Consider the following 16,922-nt stretch of genomic DNA (forward strand, 5'->3'; position numbering starts at 1 on the left):
TGCTGCACAGACACAGCGAGAGACAGTCCCCGCCCCAGCTGAGATCAGGGCCCCGTTGTGCCGGGCGCTGCACAGACACAGCGAGAGACAGGCCCTGCCCCAGCTGAGATCAGGGCCCCGTTGTGCTGGGCGCTGCACAGACACAGCGAGAGACAGACCCTGCCCCAGCTGAGATCAGGGCCCCGTTGTGCCAGGTGCTGCACAGACACAACGAGAGACAGTCCCCGCCCCAGCTGAGATCAGGGCCCCGTTGTGCCGGGCACTGCACAGACACAGCGAGAGACAGACCCTGCCCCAGCTGAGATCAGGGCCCCGTTGTGCCGGGCGCTGCACAGACACAGCGAGAGACAGACCCTGCCCCAGCTGAGATCAGGGCCCCGTTGTGCCGGGTGCTGCACAGACACAGCGAGAGACAGACCCTGCCCCAGCTGAGATCAGGGCCCCGTTGTGCCGGGCGCTGCACAGACACAGTGAGAGACAGACCCTGCCCCAGCTGAGATCAGGGCCCCGTTGGGCCGGGCGCTGCACAGACACAGCGAGAGACAGGCCCCGCCCCAGCTGAGATCAGGGCCCTGTTGTGCCGGGCGCTGCACAGACACAGCGAGAGACAGACCCCGCCCCAGCTGGGATCAGGGCCCCGTTGTGCCGGGCGCTGCACAGACACAGCGAGAGACAGACCCCGCCCCAGCTGGGATCAGGGCCCCGTTGTGCCGGGTGCTGCACAGACACAGCGAGAGACAGACCCTGCCCCAGCTGGGATCAGGGCCCTGTTGTGCCGGGCGCTGCACAGACACAGCGAGAGACAGTCCCTGCCCCAGCTGGGATCAGGGCCCTGTTGTGCCGGGCGCTGCACAGACACAGCGAGAGACAGACCCCGCCCCAGCTGGGATCAGGGCCCCGTTGTGCCAGGCGCTGCACAGACACAGCGAGAGACAGTCCCTGCCCCAGCTGGGATCAGGGCCCTGTTGTGCCAGGCGCTGCACAGACACAGCGAGAGACAGACCCCGCCCCAGCTGGGATCAGGGCCCCGTTGTGCCAGGCGCTGCACAGACACAGCGAGAGACAGGCCCGGCCCTGGCTGAGATCCAAAAAACTTGACAAAGGAAAATAAATCTTTTAAATCTTTACTATGCTCTAAAGGGAACCTGCCCCACTTTGGTCATTCTCATAGCTGATGGAAGAGACATAAGTGAGTGGAGACGAAGCCAACTGCACTCTGGGAAGACTCCCCCGCTGCGCCGCACCATGAAGCCGAGCCATTCCCACAGACAAGCAATCGCCGGCTTTGCAGAAATATCCGTTCCATGGGGGGCCCTGAGGACGCAGCGCTGGGGCCCCAGTTTTGGCAGCATCGTAACCCCTCTGCCTTCCTCAGGGAATCTGCCCTTATGGGACTTACTGTCCCCTCCTTGTCTGGGTCAGAATACTCGGCCCAGCTGGCGCCTGCTAGGGTGGGTGTAAATTTACATGACCCAGCTGGCGCCTGCTAGGGTGGGTGTAAATTTACATCACTCAACAGTTGATGGAGAGAACTGCAGGGCTTTGCTGGTGCTTGTATCTTCTCTGCCGGCCAAAGAGGAACCGCGTGTTTGTCCATTAGCGTTGTCGACAGAGAGATGTAGATTAGGCACATCGAAAGTGCAAGTGAAGCTGGGATTTAAATATCCTGCGCTTCATTTGCATAAACATGGCTGCCCCCTTTTTTCGAAACGGAGCCTTTTTTGTAAAAAGGAAAAGGCAGTCTGGACGCAGATCTTTCGAAAGATAAACCCTTTTTGAAAAGATCCCTTATCCCCCATAAAGCCTCAGGGCTTTTTTGCACAAAACGGTTCTCAGCTGTCTACACTGGCCCTCTTGCGCAAAAGCATTTACGCAAGAGGGCTTTTTCCCGAACGGGAGCAGCATGGTATTTCCGCAAGAAGCACTGATTTCTTACATGAGATCGTCCGTGTTCTTGCGCAAATTCAAAGCGGCCGGTGTAGACAGCTGGCAAGTTTTTCCGCACAAGCGAGCACTTTTGCGGAAAAACTTGCCAGTCTAGACGCAGCCTAACAGTTCAAAGAGGAAAAATTCATGGAGGTTAGGCCCATCAGTGGCTATTAGGTTATGCCTAGACTGCAGGCTTCTTTCGGAAGAACCTTTTGGAAGAGATCTTCCGAAAAAAGTTCTTCCAAAAGAGAGAGTCCACACACAAAAGTGCATCAAAAAAGTTATCTGGTTTTTTGAAAGAGATTTCCGGACTGAATGGGCGCTCTCTCGCATGTAAGCTGTGATTTCCATGGGTGGAATAGCCACCAGGGCACCTGTGCTTTTTCCTCTTTTCTCTTCTTCCGAAAGAACTCCCTCTTCCCCGCCCACACACGCCTCTTTCTGAAAGAGCTCTTTCACAAAAAGGCTTCTTCCTTGTAGAAAGAGGATTCCCAATGCCGGAAAACCCCTCTGTTCTTTCAATTGACTTGAGAAAACGCGATTGCAATGTGGACGTTACTCAGATTTTGTCCGAAAAATGGCCACTTTGCCAACAAACCTGTAGTGTAGACATACCCATACCTGTTTGTCTGAGGCTGGAAACGGGCGACAGGGGAGGAATCACTTGATGATTCCCTGATTTGTTCACTCCCTCTGGGTTACCTGACATCAGCCACTGCTGGAAGGCAGGACTCTGGGCTAGGTCAGCGTTTCTCAATCTTTTTTTACAAAGTACCCCCCGTACCTACCGTTTTCAGACACACCATTTTTTTTTTTCTACCGTTGCAACGCATTTGTTGAAACAACTGAAAACGCAGCCGGGCGGGCGCTGACAATTTTTTGGGTGTCAAAAGTACCAAACTAATAAAGCCCGGTGAAACGTCAAACAAAAAAACTCCGTTTTCTCCAAATTTCAGTGGTGTTGACATACCTCCTCCCCCCCCCCCCGACTTCTTTCGAGTACCCCTAAGGGTCCTGTTACCACCGGTTGAGAAACGTGGGGCGAGCAGGCCCTTTGGTCTGGCCCCGCGTGGCCGTTCTCACGTTCTTCACCTTACAAACTCTTCTGAGCGGAGGGGCAGCCACATGTTTTGAGTCCCCCTCCCTTCCTAACTTCTGGGGTGGGCCAGCGGGGAGCGAAGCCGCCGGGATGGCCCACCCAGCACTCAAATGCAGCCACCTCTGGGGGGGGGAGAGGCAGTGGCTATTTAACCACCACAAGCCACTTGGACCTAGATCATTTGGGACAAGAAGGGCTGGGGGGGGGGGGATTCCCTGAAGGGCTGGGGGGGGGATTCCCTCCCCCAACTCCCACCCAAAGCCCAGGATGAGTCCCGGGGGCGCCCCCTGTTGGAGGGAGGGGGAAAGGCCGGCGGGGGGGCAGGGCTGCGCTGGGTCCCGGCTACAGGGGGACCCCAGGGGGCAGGCGCAGGCTGGAGGCGGGTTCCCCCCCCACCGCGTTCCACGTGTGCGGCAGAGGCGGGGGGGGGGGGGAGGAACTACATTTCCCAGAGGCCTTTGCGGCGGAGGCGGCTCCATCAGCTGGGGGCTGGGCGGGAAGAGGCGGCAGCTGCTGGAGTCGCCACGTGTTTGGGTCCGGGGCACTCAGGTGGGTTTGGGGGCGGGGGGGAGAAACGGGGGGATCAAGGGAGTAAGTTGGGGGGGGCAGGGGAGGGAGATGGGGGCGGGCTGGGGGCTGGGGGAGGGAGATGTGGGGAGGGGCGGTCTGGGGGCTGGCAGGGGGGAGAGATGTTGGGCGGGGCTGGCAGGGGAGGGAGATGTGGGGAGGGGCGGGCTGGGGGCTGGCGGGGGAGAGAGATGTTGGGCGGGGCTGGCAGGGGAGGGAGATGTGGGGTGGGCAGGCTGGGGGCTGGCAGGGCAGAGCAGGGGAGGGGAGGGGAGAAGGGAAATTGGGGGCTGGCAGGGGAGGAAGATGTGGGGAGGGGCGGGCTGGGGGCTGGCGGGGGGGGAGAGATGTTGGGCGGGGCTGGCAGGGGAGGGAGATGTGGGGTGGGGCTGGCAGGGGAGGGAGATGTGGGGAGGGGCGGGCTGGGGGCTGGCGGGGGGGGAGATGTGGGGTGGCGCTGGCAGGGGAGGGAGATGTGGGGAGGGGCGGTCTGGGGGCTGGCAGGGGGGAGAGATGTTGGGCGGGGCTGGCAGGGGAGGGAGATGTGGGGTGGGCAGGCTGGGGGCTGGCGGGGGGAGAGATGTTGGGCGGGGCTGGCAGGGGAGGGAGATGTGGGGTGGGCAGGCTGGGGGCTGGCAGCGGAGGGGAGAAGTGAAATTGGGGGCTGGCAGGGGAGGGGCAGGCTAAATAGGAGGCCTGGGGATGGAGGAGGAGGTTGGGGTCCAACGGGGAGGAGGGGGATGTGCCGGTGGGGGGAGGGGAGCAAGTGTAACCCCACAAGGGCAGTGGGGCGCGGGGGCAGCCTGGCCCTGTTCTGGTATTGGGGGGTGGTGAGGATAACGAAGCTTAGGAGCCGCGTGTTGGGGGGACAACAAATCCCAGCTCTGCGGGGGGCGGGGGCGTGGTTCTCGAGATGCGCTAAGGGGTGGCCGGCAGGTTGGAGACCGCTGCCCCCGCCCCCAGCGGGCTCCCTGCTAACTGCCCCTTGGAGGACTGGCTGCCCCCCCTCAGTATTTCCCTCCCCATTCCAGGCCCCCCCCCCCCTGCAATGTCGGCCCAGGTAAAGGACAAGGAGGCTTTTCAGAGACTCAGCTTCCTCTACCAGGTGAGACCCCAGTGGGGCCGTTACACCCCTATGAGAGACCCGGGGAGCAATTCCTCCAGGGCCGGGGGGGGGGGCCTCTGTGGGGCCCAGGGAGGGGGGATTTATGGGGCTCCACCCCAGGACGGCTGGAGGAGGCACAGGGCAAAGAGGGTGTTGTGTGTGGGGGCGGGGGGCGGGGATTGGAGGAAGATGGGATTGGTGGGGCACAGGGGGGCAGGTGGAGGTGTGGGGAGCGATGTGGGGCAGGAGGGACGGGAGGATGGACGGAGGTGGGGCTGGGGATGGAGGAGCGTTGAGGGCGGTGGGGCTGAGGGAGGGGGACACGGGCGAAAGGGGGAACGGGTGGGGTCGCCTGGGGCTGGGGGAGACCAACGGGGAGGGGAGGGCGGCGTGGGGCCGGGGGCGACGTGGGGCCGCCCCCCTCACTTTGCATCTCCCCCAGGCAGCTCACTGCGTCCTCGCCCAGAACCCCGAGAACCAGGCGCTGGCGCGGTTCTACAGCCACACGCAACGCAGCATCAGCCGCAGGCTGGTCCTGAGACAGTGAGTGCTGGGGGGCGCCAGCTCCCATCCTGCCCCGGGGTGGGGGGAACCCGCTGGTTTGGGGGATGGGCCAGGGGCCTTTCCCCTCCCAGGGCCCATCCCCCCAGGCTCAACTCTTATCTGTGTCCCCCCTCCACATATTCCCCCATTCAGGGACCCCTCCGTGAAGAGAACCGTCTGCAAATCCTGCTCCTCCCTCTTGGTGCCTGGCGTCAGCGCCACCGTGCGGCAGAGAAGTGAGTACCGCCCCCTGGTGGGGGGAGAGAGGGCTGCCCTGGAGGGGTGGGAGCCCTGGGCTCTATTCCCGGCTGTGGGAGGGCAGCGGGCTCCAGTGGTTAGAACAGGGCAGGCTGGGAGCCAAGATTCCTGGGTTCTGTTCCCGGTTCTGGTGAGGTGAGGACGGGAGCAGGGTGGGTTCGGAGCTGGGAGCCCTGGGATCTGTCCCAGCTCTGGGAGGGCAGCGGGGTCTAGTGGTCAGAGCAGGGGGGGCTGGGAGCCAGGACCCAGAGTGGGTGGTAGGATCAAGTGACAAAACCTCTCCACGTGCCCCCCCACCCAGGTCGCCGCGGCCGGCGCTGGACGGTCGTGCGGTGTCTCCGCTGCAGCCGGACCAAGCGTTTCCCGAGTGACCCGGCGCACAAGCTGTGGGCGGAGCAGCCCGAGGCCCTGCTGGAGAACCAGCCTCAGGCCGGTGAGATGGGGAAGGGGGGCAGCAGGCAAAGGGGTGATTAGGAGCCAGGATTTGAGGGGTTGAGGGGTGGCTGGATCCTGGATTGTTTTATCGCTGGGGGGGGCGGCTAGATGGATTTGGGGGGGCTTGGCAGGGATTGGTCAAAGTGGGGTATGGATGGGTGGCGCTGGGACTGGTCTGAGGGGGTGAAGCTCATGTTAATTTGGGGGGAGGCTGGAGGGGGGAGGAGCTGCAGGGGTGTGTGGTCGGAGCTGGGATTGGTGGGACATGATGGGTCCATGGGGATTTTGGGGGGAATCTGGGATCAGCCTAGAAGGGATCCATGCTGGGGGTGGGGTGCTGGGGTTGGTCTGAGAGGTGGGGAGCTATGGGGGGGGTATCAGGACCGAGTGGGAGGGGCGAGTTTGGGGGTGCAGGGTGGTGTTGGGAATCTCTTGCATCTTATCTCTTTCCTCACCAGGCCAGAAGCCTGCAGCCCCCCAGATCCCCCCAGCACAGAAGACTGGCGCCCCCAGCGTGACCCCCGGACTCCGGAGCCAGCCCAGCCCCCAGCGGACGGCAGAGGCTGGGACCCGGGTGGGGAAAGGGGGCAAGAGCAGGAGGTGACTCCGTGGCCATGTGCAGGGGCCAGTGGTGGGGGGGCCTGATCCCAGCTGGGGGGCCGGGGGTGGTGAGGAAAAACCTGGGGCAGAGTTAAGGAGACTCCCTTTGTAAGAGGCACCAAGACTGATCTGAAAAGGGGGAGAAAGAGAAACTCCCCCCCACCTCCCCATCCACTCCTGGCTGGCTGTGAGGGTGGGACACGGGACCTGTCCCCTCGCGGGGGGGCTGGCTCTGATCCCGCCCAGGGTGTGGGACCGGCTGGCTCAGAGGGGCAGGGAGTAGGATGCAGGGTCCTTCTCCGTTTCAGCAGGGACTGATTCTGATTGGTGGATTTTTTTGAGGGGCGTGGAGGCATTGGGACCTCGACCGTTTATAAACCCAGCCAGCGATGCCGTGTGATTTTTATTTCTGTTTTCCTCCTTGGGATCTCTTCTTGGCTTACAACCAGCTGCGGGGTTTACCCTATAGGGGCCGCTCTAGGATTACGTGGAGGGAACTGGGCAGCCCCAGGCCGGTCCTGCCTGGCCGTGATGGGGTATCGGTGGGAGAATCCCTCTCCCACTACCAATGGGAATAACACGGGGTGTGGCGGAGCACAAGAGGGTGGGGGAGGGCGGATTCTCTGTTAGTGGGTGACTAATTAAATCACCTTCCCAGAAGGCCACGCTCCACCCAGCTTAACTTTGTTCCCACCGTAGGTGTTTGCCAAGTGTGAGTTCATCGCAGGGCGTGCGGACCTAGGGGGAGCGTTGTCTGGCCTGGCTCTGGTTTTTCTCTCTGGCCGTGTCTAGACTGGCAAGTTTTTCCACAAAATCAGCTGCTTTTGCGGAAAAACTTGCCAGCTGTCTACACTGGCCGCTTGAATTTCCGGAAAAGCACTGACGATCTCCTGTAAAATCATCAGGGCTTTTCCGGAAATACTATGCTGCTCCCGTTCGGGCAAAAGTCTTTTTCCGAAAGACTTTTACGCAAAAGGGCCAGTGTAGACAGCTGAGATTTGTTTTCCGCAAAAAAGCCCTGATGGCGAAAATGGCGATCGGGGATTTTTTGTGGAAAAGCGCGTCTAGATTGGCCACGGACGCTTTTCCGTAAAAAGTGCTTTTGCGGAAAAGCATCCTGCCAATCTAGACGCACTTTTCCGAAAATGCTTTTAACGGAAAACTTTTCCGTTAAAAGCATTTCCGGAAAATCATGCCAGTGTAGACGTAGCCAGAGGGTTTGGGCAGAGGTAGGGAACCCCTGAGACGTTGAGGAACAAAGAGGATTCATGGGGGGAAGGCAAGTGTACAGCACAGGTGGTGTGGGGCCAGTCTCCTTCCATTCCGCAGGAGGGAAACTGAGGCAGAGGTGGAGAGGGGATTAGAACCCGGGAGTGTTGGCTCCCAGTCCATCTGGCCTAGTTCCCATTGCTTTCCCAAAGCCAGGGAGAGCTGCCAGGAATCCTGGCTGTCAACCCCCCTTGGCTCGCACGCATGAGACCACGGGTGCCCAAACTTTCTTCCTGCTGGGGAGGCATAGTCAGGAGCTGGAGCTGGGAGCTGAGATGGGGGTGGCAGTGAGGGATGGAGGGAGCATTGGTGCTGGGGGGGGGCTCACTTCCTGCCCCCCCATGGGCCCCCATCACGCCCCCTCTGAACGATCCTCCACCCCCCTCAGGGATGAAGGTGCTATGGGGCCCTGGACCAGAGAAAGGGGCAGGAAGCCCTCCCCACCCTGCCTCTGTTCAGCCCCACCCCAGCCCCACTCCGCTGCACCCCCTCTACTGTGGTCCTGCAGCCTGCGTGCTCCTTTCCTCCCCCCCAGGGCCTCAAGGCCAGAGACACCCCCCCCATGGCAACTGTAGGCAGAGAGGGGTTCCCCCAGCCCTGAGACCAAGGCAGGGAGCCTGAGTCCTTCACTCCTGGGGCCACAGCTGGGGTGAGGGGGCCGAGGCTGCCCCTATGGCCCGGTGGGTCTGGCAGGAGACATGGAACCGAGACGCTCACGTTTCTGGGTGCCCCGCCATTGGCCAGGGACCATGGCATGGGCCCCATTGGCAGCTCTGTCACGGGGCTAAGGCTGTGCCGTCCCTGGCGGGTTTATTCATCGCAGCAGCTCCGGGAGGGGGCAGGTTTCCCACCTGGCAGCAGGGAAGGGTGTGTGTGTATTGGGAGAGGAGGAGGATGGGGGAGACAGGGAAGGGAGCAAGGGCAGAGGGCAGGAGAGATGCAGAGAGAGGGCGGGGGAGGGAAGGAGCGTGGGAGAGGAGAGCTGGAGAACTGCAAGGTGGGGGGAAGGACGTGGACTGGGCGCAAGTGGGGGGACATCGGAGGCAGGGATGCAGAGAGCTGTCGGGGGCACATTGGATACAGGGAGACACGGAGGGGGGTGAGAGGCGTCGGGGACCGTTAGAGGCAGGGAGAGAGGGAGATGTTGGGGGGGCGTTAGGGGCGGGGGGACATTGGGGGGGTGTTAGAGGCAGGGAGAGAGAGAGATTTGGGGGGCGGGGGGACATTGGGGAGCATTAGAGGCAGGGGTAGAGGGAGGCATCGGGGGGGCGTTAGAGGCAGGGATAGAGGAGGGATGTTGGGGGGGCGTTAGAGGCAGAGGGGTTTTGGGGGGTGTTAGGAGTAGAGGGGGGTGTCAGGGAGGCGTTAGAGGCAGGGGTAGAGGGAGGCGTCGGGGGGGCGTTACAGGCGGAGGGGTGTTGGGGGGCGTTAGAGGCAGGGATAGAGGGAGGCGTCAGGGGGGCGTTAGAGGCGGAGGGGTGTTGGGGGGCGTTAGAGACAGGAGTAGAGGGAGGTGTCGGGGGGGCGTTAGAGGCAGGTGTAGAGGGAGGCGGGGGGCGTTAGAGGCAGGGGTAGAGGGAGGCGTCGGGGGGGCGTTAGAGGCAGGGATAGAGGAGGGATGTTGGGGGGGCGTTAGAGGCAGAGGGGTTTTGGGGGGTGTTAGGAGTAGAGGGGGGTGTCAGGGAGGCGTTAGAGGCAGGGGTAGAGGGAGGCGTCGGGGGGGCGTTAGAGGCGGAGGGGTGTTGGGGGGCGTTAGAGACAGGAGTAGAGGGAGGTGTCGGGGGGGCGTTAGAGGCAGGGGTAGAGGGAGGCGTCGGGGGGGCGTTAGAGGCAGGGGTAGAGGGAGACGTCGGGGGGGCGTTAGAGGCAGGAGTAGAGGGAGGTGTCGGGGGGGCGTTAGAGGCAGGGGTAGAGGGAGGCGTCGGGGGGCGTTAGAGGCAGGGGTAGAGGGAGGCGTCGGGGGGGCATTAGAGGCAGGGGTAGAGGGAGGCATCAGGGGGGTGTTAGAGGTAGGCGTAGAGGGAGGCATCGGGGGGGCGTTAGAAGCAGGGGTAGAGGGAGGCGTCGGGGGGCGTTAGAGGCAGGGATAGAGGAGGGATGTTGGGGGAACGTTAGAGGCAGAGGGGTTTTGGGGGGTGTTAGGAGTAGAGGGGGGTGTCAGGGAGGCGTTAGAGGCAGGGGGAGAGGGAGGCGTCGGGGGGGCGTTAGAGGCAGGGATAGAGGGAGGCGTCAGGGGGCGTTAGAGACAGGAGTAGAGGGAGGCGTCGGGGGGGCGTTAGAGGCAGGGGTAGAGGGAGGCGTCGGGGGGGCGTTAGAGGCAGGGGTAGAGGGAGGCGTCGGGGGGGCGTTAGAGGGAGGCGTCGGGGGGGCGTTAGAGGGAGGCGTCGGGGGGGCGTTAGAGGCAGGGGTAGAGGGAGGCGTCGGGGGGGCGTTAGAGGCAGGGGTAGAGGGAGGCGGCGGGGGGGCGTTAGAGGCAGGCGTAGAGGGAGGCGTCGGGGGGGCGTTGGAGGCAGGCGTAGAGGGAGGCGTCGGGGGGGCGTTAGAGGCAGGGGTAGAGGGAGGCGTCGGGGGGGCGTTGGAGGCAGGGGTAGAGGGAGGCGTCGGGGGGGCGTTGGAGGCAGGGGTAGAGGGAGGCTTCGGGGGGGCGTTGGAGGCAGGGGTAGAGGGAGGCATCGGGGGGGCCTTAGAGGCAGGGGTAGAGGGAGATGTCAGGGGGGGCGTTGGCGGGGGGGCGCCAGGGGAGCTGGTTGGCAGAGTGACATTGAGGGCCGGCAGCAGGCCGGACTCGGCGCCCCCTGCAGGCGGGGGCCAGTCGTTGCAGAAGTCGGTGCAGGAGCAGCAGCTGATGGTGATGTGGTACCCGAAGCCGAAATCCTGCACTTGCCCGCAGTAGTAGTTCTCCAAGCTGCAGCCCTGGGTGAAGACCTGCGGCATCCCCCCTGCCGGGGAGGGAGGGACACAGGGTCAGGGCTCTGAGCCGCGCCCCTCAAACCCGTCACCCCGAGGTTTCCTGCCGGGCTGGCCGCCACAGGCTGAACGCTCCCTGGGCTCCCTGGACGCCTGAGCTGTGTCCCCAGGCCGAGGAGGGGAGAGGGGGCCGGGGATGGCAGCGGGTGCAGGGGAGGTGGGGGGGATGTTAGGAGCCCCACCTTGCAGAGCTGAGCCTGAACACAAGGAGCCAGGCCAGAGCCAAGCAGCACCTTGCCCGGCCCTGAGAAGGGTGGGGGGGTCTAGTGGTTAGACTAGGATCAGGCTGGGCGGGGGCATTTGGGCTAGAGAGCGCGCCCGGGGCAGCCCCCCTCCACTCACGGATGGTCCTGTTGATAATCACGCAGGGCTGCCCCACACGCGGGGTGCACTCGGAAAGTCCGGGAGGGCACCCTCCACGAGGCAAGTGAAGGAGGCATTGTCTGCAGCGCAGCTGGCTGGCTGGGGGGGGGAAGGGAGCCAACGGACACGCAATGAGAGACGGGCACAGGCAACCTCCCCCCACCCCGCTGACTCCCCCGAGGTCGCTCCGCTCCCCCACCACCAGGGGTAGAAAGCAGCAGTCCCGGCTCCCAGCCCCTCCTGCTCTAACCCCTCCACCCCACTGCCCACCCAGCGCTGGGGACGGAGCCGAGGCGTCCTGGCACCCAGCTCCCTGCCCGGCGGCCGTCAGTTTGGCCGGGGGACCCCGGAAGTCTCCGTGGCTGAGGAGAGATCTGGCGGGCTGCGGCTCTGAGACGAGTCATGGGAGGAGACTGTCAGCGGCACCATCAGAGGGACACAGATTTCAGCGTCCCCAGCACTCATTGGTCCAGACGAAGGGGGCTGGGGAATGAGGGGCTGGGAGCCAGGACTCCTGGGCTGTGTCTACACTGGCGGGTTCTTGCACAAGACCGTGTTGCACGAGGGTTCTTGTGCAAGAACCCTTGTGAAAGAACACGGCCACACGGCCGTGTGCGCGCTGTGCTTTTGGGCAAGAGCTCCCATGGCCGTGTGGACGCTCTCTCGCGCAAGAAAGCTCTGGTGGCTATTTTAGCCATCGGGCTTTCTCGCGCAAGAGATCCCTGCCGAGCGTCCACACTGCCCTCGTGCGCAAGAGCTCTTGCACAAGAGGGCTTCCACCTGTTAGAAAAGAGCATAGCTCTTGCACAAGAAGCCCTGTTACCACGCCGGATGGTACATTTCCCTGCACAAGAGCAGGCGGGCAGTGTGGACGCTCTGCGGATTCTTGCACGATGGCCATACTTGTGCAAGAAGCCGCGAGTGTAGACATAGCCCGGGGTCCCTCCCCAGCTCTGGGAGAGCAGCTGGGCCTCGTGGTTTGAGCAGCGGGGGGCTAGTGGGTGAGAGCTGGCGTCTGGCCTCCTGGGCTCTCTCCCCAGCTCGGAGAGGTGGGGGAGGCCTAGTGGTTAGAGCTGGTGGGATTGGGGGGGACTCGCTGTGTCTCTTCTGGGCACCCGGCGGAGACACTTCCACTGTCTCAGCAGCGGCCTAGTTCCCTTGGAGCAAAGCCCTCCCTTTCCCCCCTCCCCGGCCGATCTCCCTGCCGCACTTACCCCTCAGCACCAGGCAGAGCAGGGCGCAGGCGGCGAGGAGCGGAGCCCGAGCCATGCTGGGCTCCTCGGGGCCAGGCGAGCGCAGGGCTCTCCGTTCAGGAGGGGACGAGGCGGGCTCAGGGCTGGTTTTACCCTTCTGGGCCGGTGCCCGGCTGCGGAGGGAGCCTGGCCCCAGGCCGCTGGAGGGGCAGGGCAGAGCCACTTCAAAGCAGCCGCCCACGCAGAGAACAGCCCCTGCGGGGAGGCACCAGGTCTCCAGGAATAGATGCTACCGGGCGGGGGCAGGGGGGTCTGGGTGCCAGGACTCCTGGGCCCCACCCATGGCTGTGGGAGGGGTGAGGTCCAGCAGGGGGGTCAGAGCTTTGGCAGGTTTATTTCAGGGGCCCCTACCAGCTCAGACTGCCTGGGGAGAGCTCCCTGAGACTGGGAGCCTACCCTGCTCCCTGCAGCACAGCGCCCCCTGGGGCCACGCCGGGGTCAGCACGGTGAGGAGACAGCGCCCCCTGCTGAGCCTCACCCTGCGGCACAGCGCCCCCTGGGGCCACGTCGAGGTCAGCACGGCGAGGAGACGGCGCCCCCTGCTGAGCCTCACCCTGCGGCACAGCGCCCCCTGGGGCCACGCCGGGGTCAGCACGGTGAGGAGACGGCGCCCCCTGCTGAGCCCCACCCTGCGGCACAGCGCCCCCTGGGGCCACACCGGGGTCAGCACGGTGAGGAGACGGCGCCCCCTGCTGAGCCCCACCCTGCGGCACAGCGCCCCCTGGGGCCACGCCGGGGTCAGCACGGTGAGGAGACGGCGCCCCCTGCTGAGCCCCACCCTGCGGCACAGCGCCCCCTGGGGCCACGCCGGGGTCAGCACGGTGAGGAGACGGCGCCCCCTGCTGAGCCCCACCCTGCGGCACAGCGCCCCCTGGGGCCACGCCGGGGTCAGCACGGTGAGGAGACGGCGCCCCCTGCTGAGCCCCACCCTGCGGCACAGCGCCCCCTGGGGCCACGCCGGGGTCAGCACGGTGAGGAGACGGCGCCCCCTGCTGAGCCCCACCCTGCGGCACAGCGCCCCCTGGGGCCACGCCGGGGTCAGCACGGCGAGGAGACAGCGCCCCCTGCTGAGCCCCACCCTGCGGCACAGCGCCCCCTGGGGCCACGCCGGGGTCAGCACGGCGAGGAGACAGCGCCCCCTGCTGAGCCCCACCCTGCGGCACAGCACCCCCTGGGGCCACGCCGGGGTCAGCACGGCGAGCCTCACCCTGCGGCACAGCGCCCCCTGGGGCCACGCCGGGGTCAGCACGGTGAGGAGACAGCGCCCCCTGCTGAGCCCCACCCTGTGGCACAGCGCCCCCTGGGGCACACCGGGGTCAGCACAGTGAGGAGACAGCGCCCCCTGCTGAGCCCCACCCTGTGGCACAGCGCCCCCTGGGGCCACACTGGGGTCAGCACAGTGAGGAGACGGCGCCCCCTGCTGAACCCCACCCTGCGGCACAGCGCCCCCTGGGGCCATACTGGGGTCAGCACGGTGAGGAGACAGCGCCCCCTGCTGAGCCCCACCCTGTGGCACAGCGCCCCCTGGGGCCACGCCGGGGTCAGCACGGCGAGGAGACAGCGCCCCCTGCTGAGCCTCACCCTGCGGCACAGCGCCCCCTGGGGCCACGCCGGGGTCAGCACGGTGAGGAGACGGCGCCCCCTACTGAGCCCCACCCTGCGGCACAGCGCCCCCTGGGGCCACGCCGGGGTCAGCACGGTGAGGAGACGGCGCCCCCTGCTGAGCCTCACCCTGCGGCACAGCGCCCCCTGGGGCCACGCCGGGGTCAGCACGGTGAGGAGACAGCGCCCCCTGCTGAGCCCCACCCTGCAGCACAGCGCCCCCTGGGGCCACGCCGGGGTCAGCACGGCGAGGAGACAGCGCCCCCTGCTGAGCCCCACCCTGTGGCACAGCGCCCCCTGGGGCCACGCCGGGGTCAGCACGGCGAGGAGACAGCGCCCCCTGCTGAGCCCCACCCTGCAGCACAGCGCCCCCTGGGGCCACGCCGGGGTCAGCACTCGGGGTCCCCCTGCCCTGTGATGGGAGATTCTCACTGACTCTCCCAAATGGGAATTAACCCAGACACCCAGGCTCAGCCTCCCACGGAGGAGATCAAGGAAGGAGGGCGGAGACCAGCACCTGGCTGGGGGGCAGGGCTGGAGGAGAGTTTTTAGTGTCTGTCTGGGATCACGGAGGAGGCAGCCTACGGAAGAGGCTGGGATTTAGGGGCCCAGTCTCCCCCATCTCAAGGGGGCTGAGGCACCCTGCCCTGCCAGATGACGTTGGTGCTTTGCTGTATCCTGGAGAAGCAATAAACTCCTTCTAGTCTACTGGCTGGTGGCGTCTTTCCATGCCACTACGGGGGTGCAGGAGGCGGGGGACCCCGACGCGCCGCCACCCCCACCTTGTGGTACTGCGCTCCTCCCTGCCCCCTGCTGCGTGGGGGTCAGGTCTGGTTCAACAGCCTCCTCCGTGTTTCCCCACTGATTCCTGCACAGAGCAAGCTGAACCCATTAATTGGGAGAACAAAGGGTGTGGCCTTATTCATACCAGTTCCCGAGGATCCGTCACACCTCCGCATGGGCTAGTTAGAGATCACAGGGGGAGGTTGCGAACCGCAACCATGTCTCATGGTTGATGCAGCTCACAAAGGAAGGGGTACGAGACTCCCACACAGTCACCGACAGACCTGGGCCTAGAACCCAGGGCTACGTCTACACTGGCAGCCTTTTCCGGAAATGCTTAAAACGGAACAGTTTTCTGTGATAAGTATTTCCGGAAAAAGCGCGTCTACATTGGCAGGATGCTTTTCCGGAAAAGCACTTTTTCTGGAAAAGCGTCCGTGGCCAATCTAGACGCGCTTTTCCGCAAAAAAGCCCCGATCGTCATTTTCGCGATCGGGGCTTTTTTGCGGAAAACACGACTGTGCTGTCTACACTGGCCCTTTTCCGGAACAGTTTTCCGGAAAAGGACTTTTGCCCGAGCGGAAGCAGCATAGTTTTTCCGGAAAAACACTGACGATTTTACAGGAGATCGTCAGTGCTTTTCCGGAAATTCAAGGGGCCAGTGTAGACAGTTGGCAAGTTATTCCGGAAAAGCGGCTGATTTTCCGGAATACGTGGCCAGTGTAGACACAGCCCAGGAGTCCTGGCTCCCAGCACCCCCTGCTTTCACATCCTGCACCCCACTTGCTTCTCAAAGTGGGGCATACAATCCAGGAGTCCTGAGCCGAGCAAAGTGGAATGTTACAACAAAATTCGCTTCCCATCAGAATGCGTTGCCTCTATGAAAGAGAAACGTTCCCTAGGAACTTCCCTGTTTTATGTAAGAGCTGTCACACTGGGTCAGACCAAAGGTCCATCTAGCCCAGCGTCCTGTCTTCTTACAGTGGCCAATGCCAGGTGCCCCAGAGGGAATGAACAGAAGGGGGAAATCATCAAGTGATCCCTCCCGTCGCCCATTCCCAGCTTCTGGCAAACAGAGGTGAGGGACACCGTCCCTATCCATCCTCGCTAGTAGCCATTGATGGACCTAACCTCCATGAATTTATCTAGCTCTTTTTTGAAGCCCTGGTCTTCACAACATCCTCTGGCAAGGAGTTCCACAGGTTGAAGAAGGAATAAGCGCTTCCGTCAGCAGTGGGGGTTCGGTCAACAGAGCGTGAGCGCCCCGCATTGTGGTCGAGAGCCAAGATTTGAACGTAGGTCAACCATACGGCAGCCACTGAACGTGCCCAAGAATGGAGGCCCACCTCAAACCTCCACCCGCTCCTCTCCATGGGCCAGGACTAGTCCTTTGGCTAGGCTTCCTTTAGGAAACCCCCAGCAACAGGTCGATATGAAGTCATGACTGAGACAAAATGCTCCCAAAAGACTTACTTTTCCGGCGAGAGGAGAGACCAGCCTGTACATGATGGATGCACTGAGACCTGGGGCGATGTGCAGGTACTATGTGGATGAGGACAATATGAAAACCTATTGAGACACGATTCACTTGGCTCTCTTGGCATGGGGCTGGCTCGCCCTTTCGGAATCCTGTGGCGAATCGGAAATACCGTCTCCCCAACAGGCTGGTGGAAACGGACCTTTTGCTCCCATTTCATCTGGCTTTGCTGTGAGGTGGATGGGCAGCACTCCAAGGCTGTGTCTACACTGGGCCACTTATTCCGGAAAAGCAGCCGCTTTTCCGGAATAAGCTGCGAGCTGTCTACACTGGCCCCTTGAATTTCCGGAAAAGCACTGACGATCTACTGTAAAATTGTCAGTGTTTTTCCGGAAAAACTATGCTGCTTCCGCTCCCCCATTGTCATTTTCGCGATCAGGGCTTTTTTGCGGAAAAGAAATCTCTGTTGTCTACACTGGCCATTTTCTGGAACAGTTTTCCGGAAAAGGACTTTTGCCTGAACGGGAGCAGCATAGTTTTTCTGGAACAGCACTGATGATTTTACATTAGATCGTCAATGCTTTTCCGGAAATTCAAGGGGCCAGTGTAAACAGCTGGCAAGTTATTCCAGAAAAGCGGCTGAGTTTCAGGAATAAGTGGCCAGTGTAGACA

At 63.1% G+C, this 16,922-nt stretch overlaps 1 protein-coding gene across 2 annotated transcripts; it reads left to right on the forward strand.

The window, feature by feature from the left end:
* The first annotated feature begins 3,492 nt into the window (after positions 1-3,492).
* On the forward strand, positions 3,493-6,926 carry RPP21 (ribonuclease P subunit p21). Of its 2 annotated transcripts, none has more exons than XM_089771772.1 (6): positions 3,493-3,578; positions 4,630-4,700; positions 5,143-5,243; positions 5,397-5,479; positions 5,803-5,934; positions 6,395-6,926. In XM_089771772.1, the coding sequence occupies exons 2-6, from the start codon at positions 4,644-4,646 to the stop codon at positions 6,538-6,540; spliced, it is 519 nt and encodes a 172-aa protein (XP_089627898.1). In that variant the 5' UTR covers positions 3,493-3,578; positions 4,630-4,643; the 3' UTR covers positions 6,541-6,926. The 2 variants fall into 2 exon arrangements, with proteins under 2 accessions (XP_089627898.1, XP_075770346.2); XM_075914231.2 differs by having other exon boundaries at positions 3,512-3,577; positions 4,627-4,700.
* The last annotated feature ends 9,996 nt before the right edge of the window (positions 6,927-16,922 follow it).

This window comes from Pelodiscus sinensis, chromosome 19, assembly GCF_052426305.1.
Source record: "Pelodiscus sinensis isolate ZL-2025 chromosome 19, ASM5242630v1, whole genome shotgun sequence".
In the NCBI taxonomy this organism is placed as follows: Eukaryota; Metazoa; Chordata; order Testudines; family Trionychidae; genus Pelodiscus; species Pelodiscus sinensis.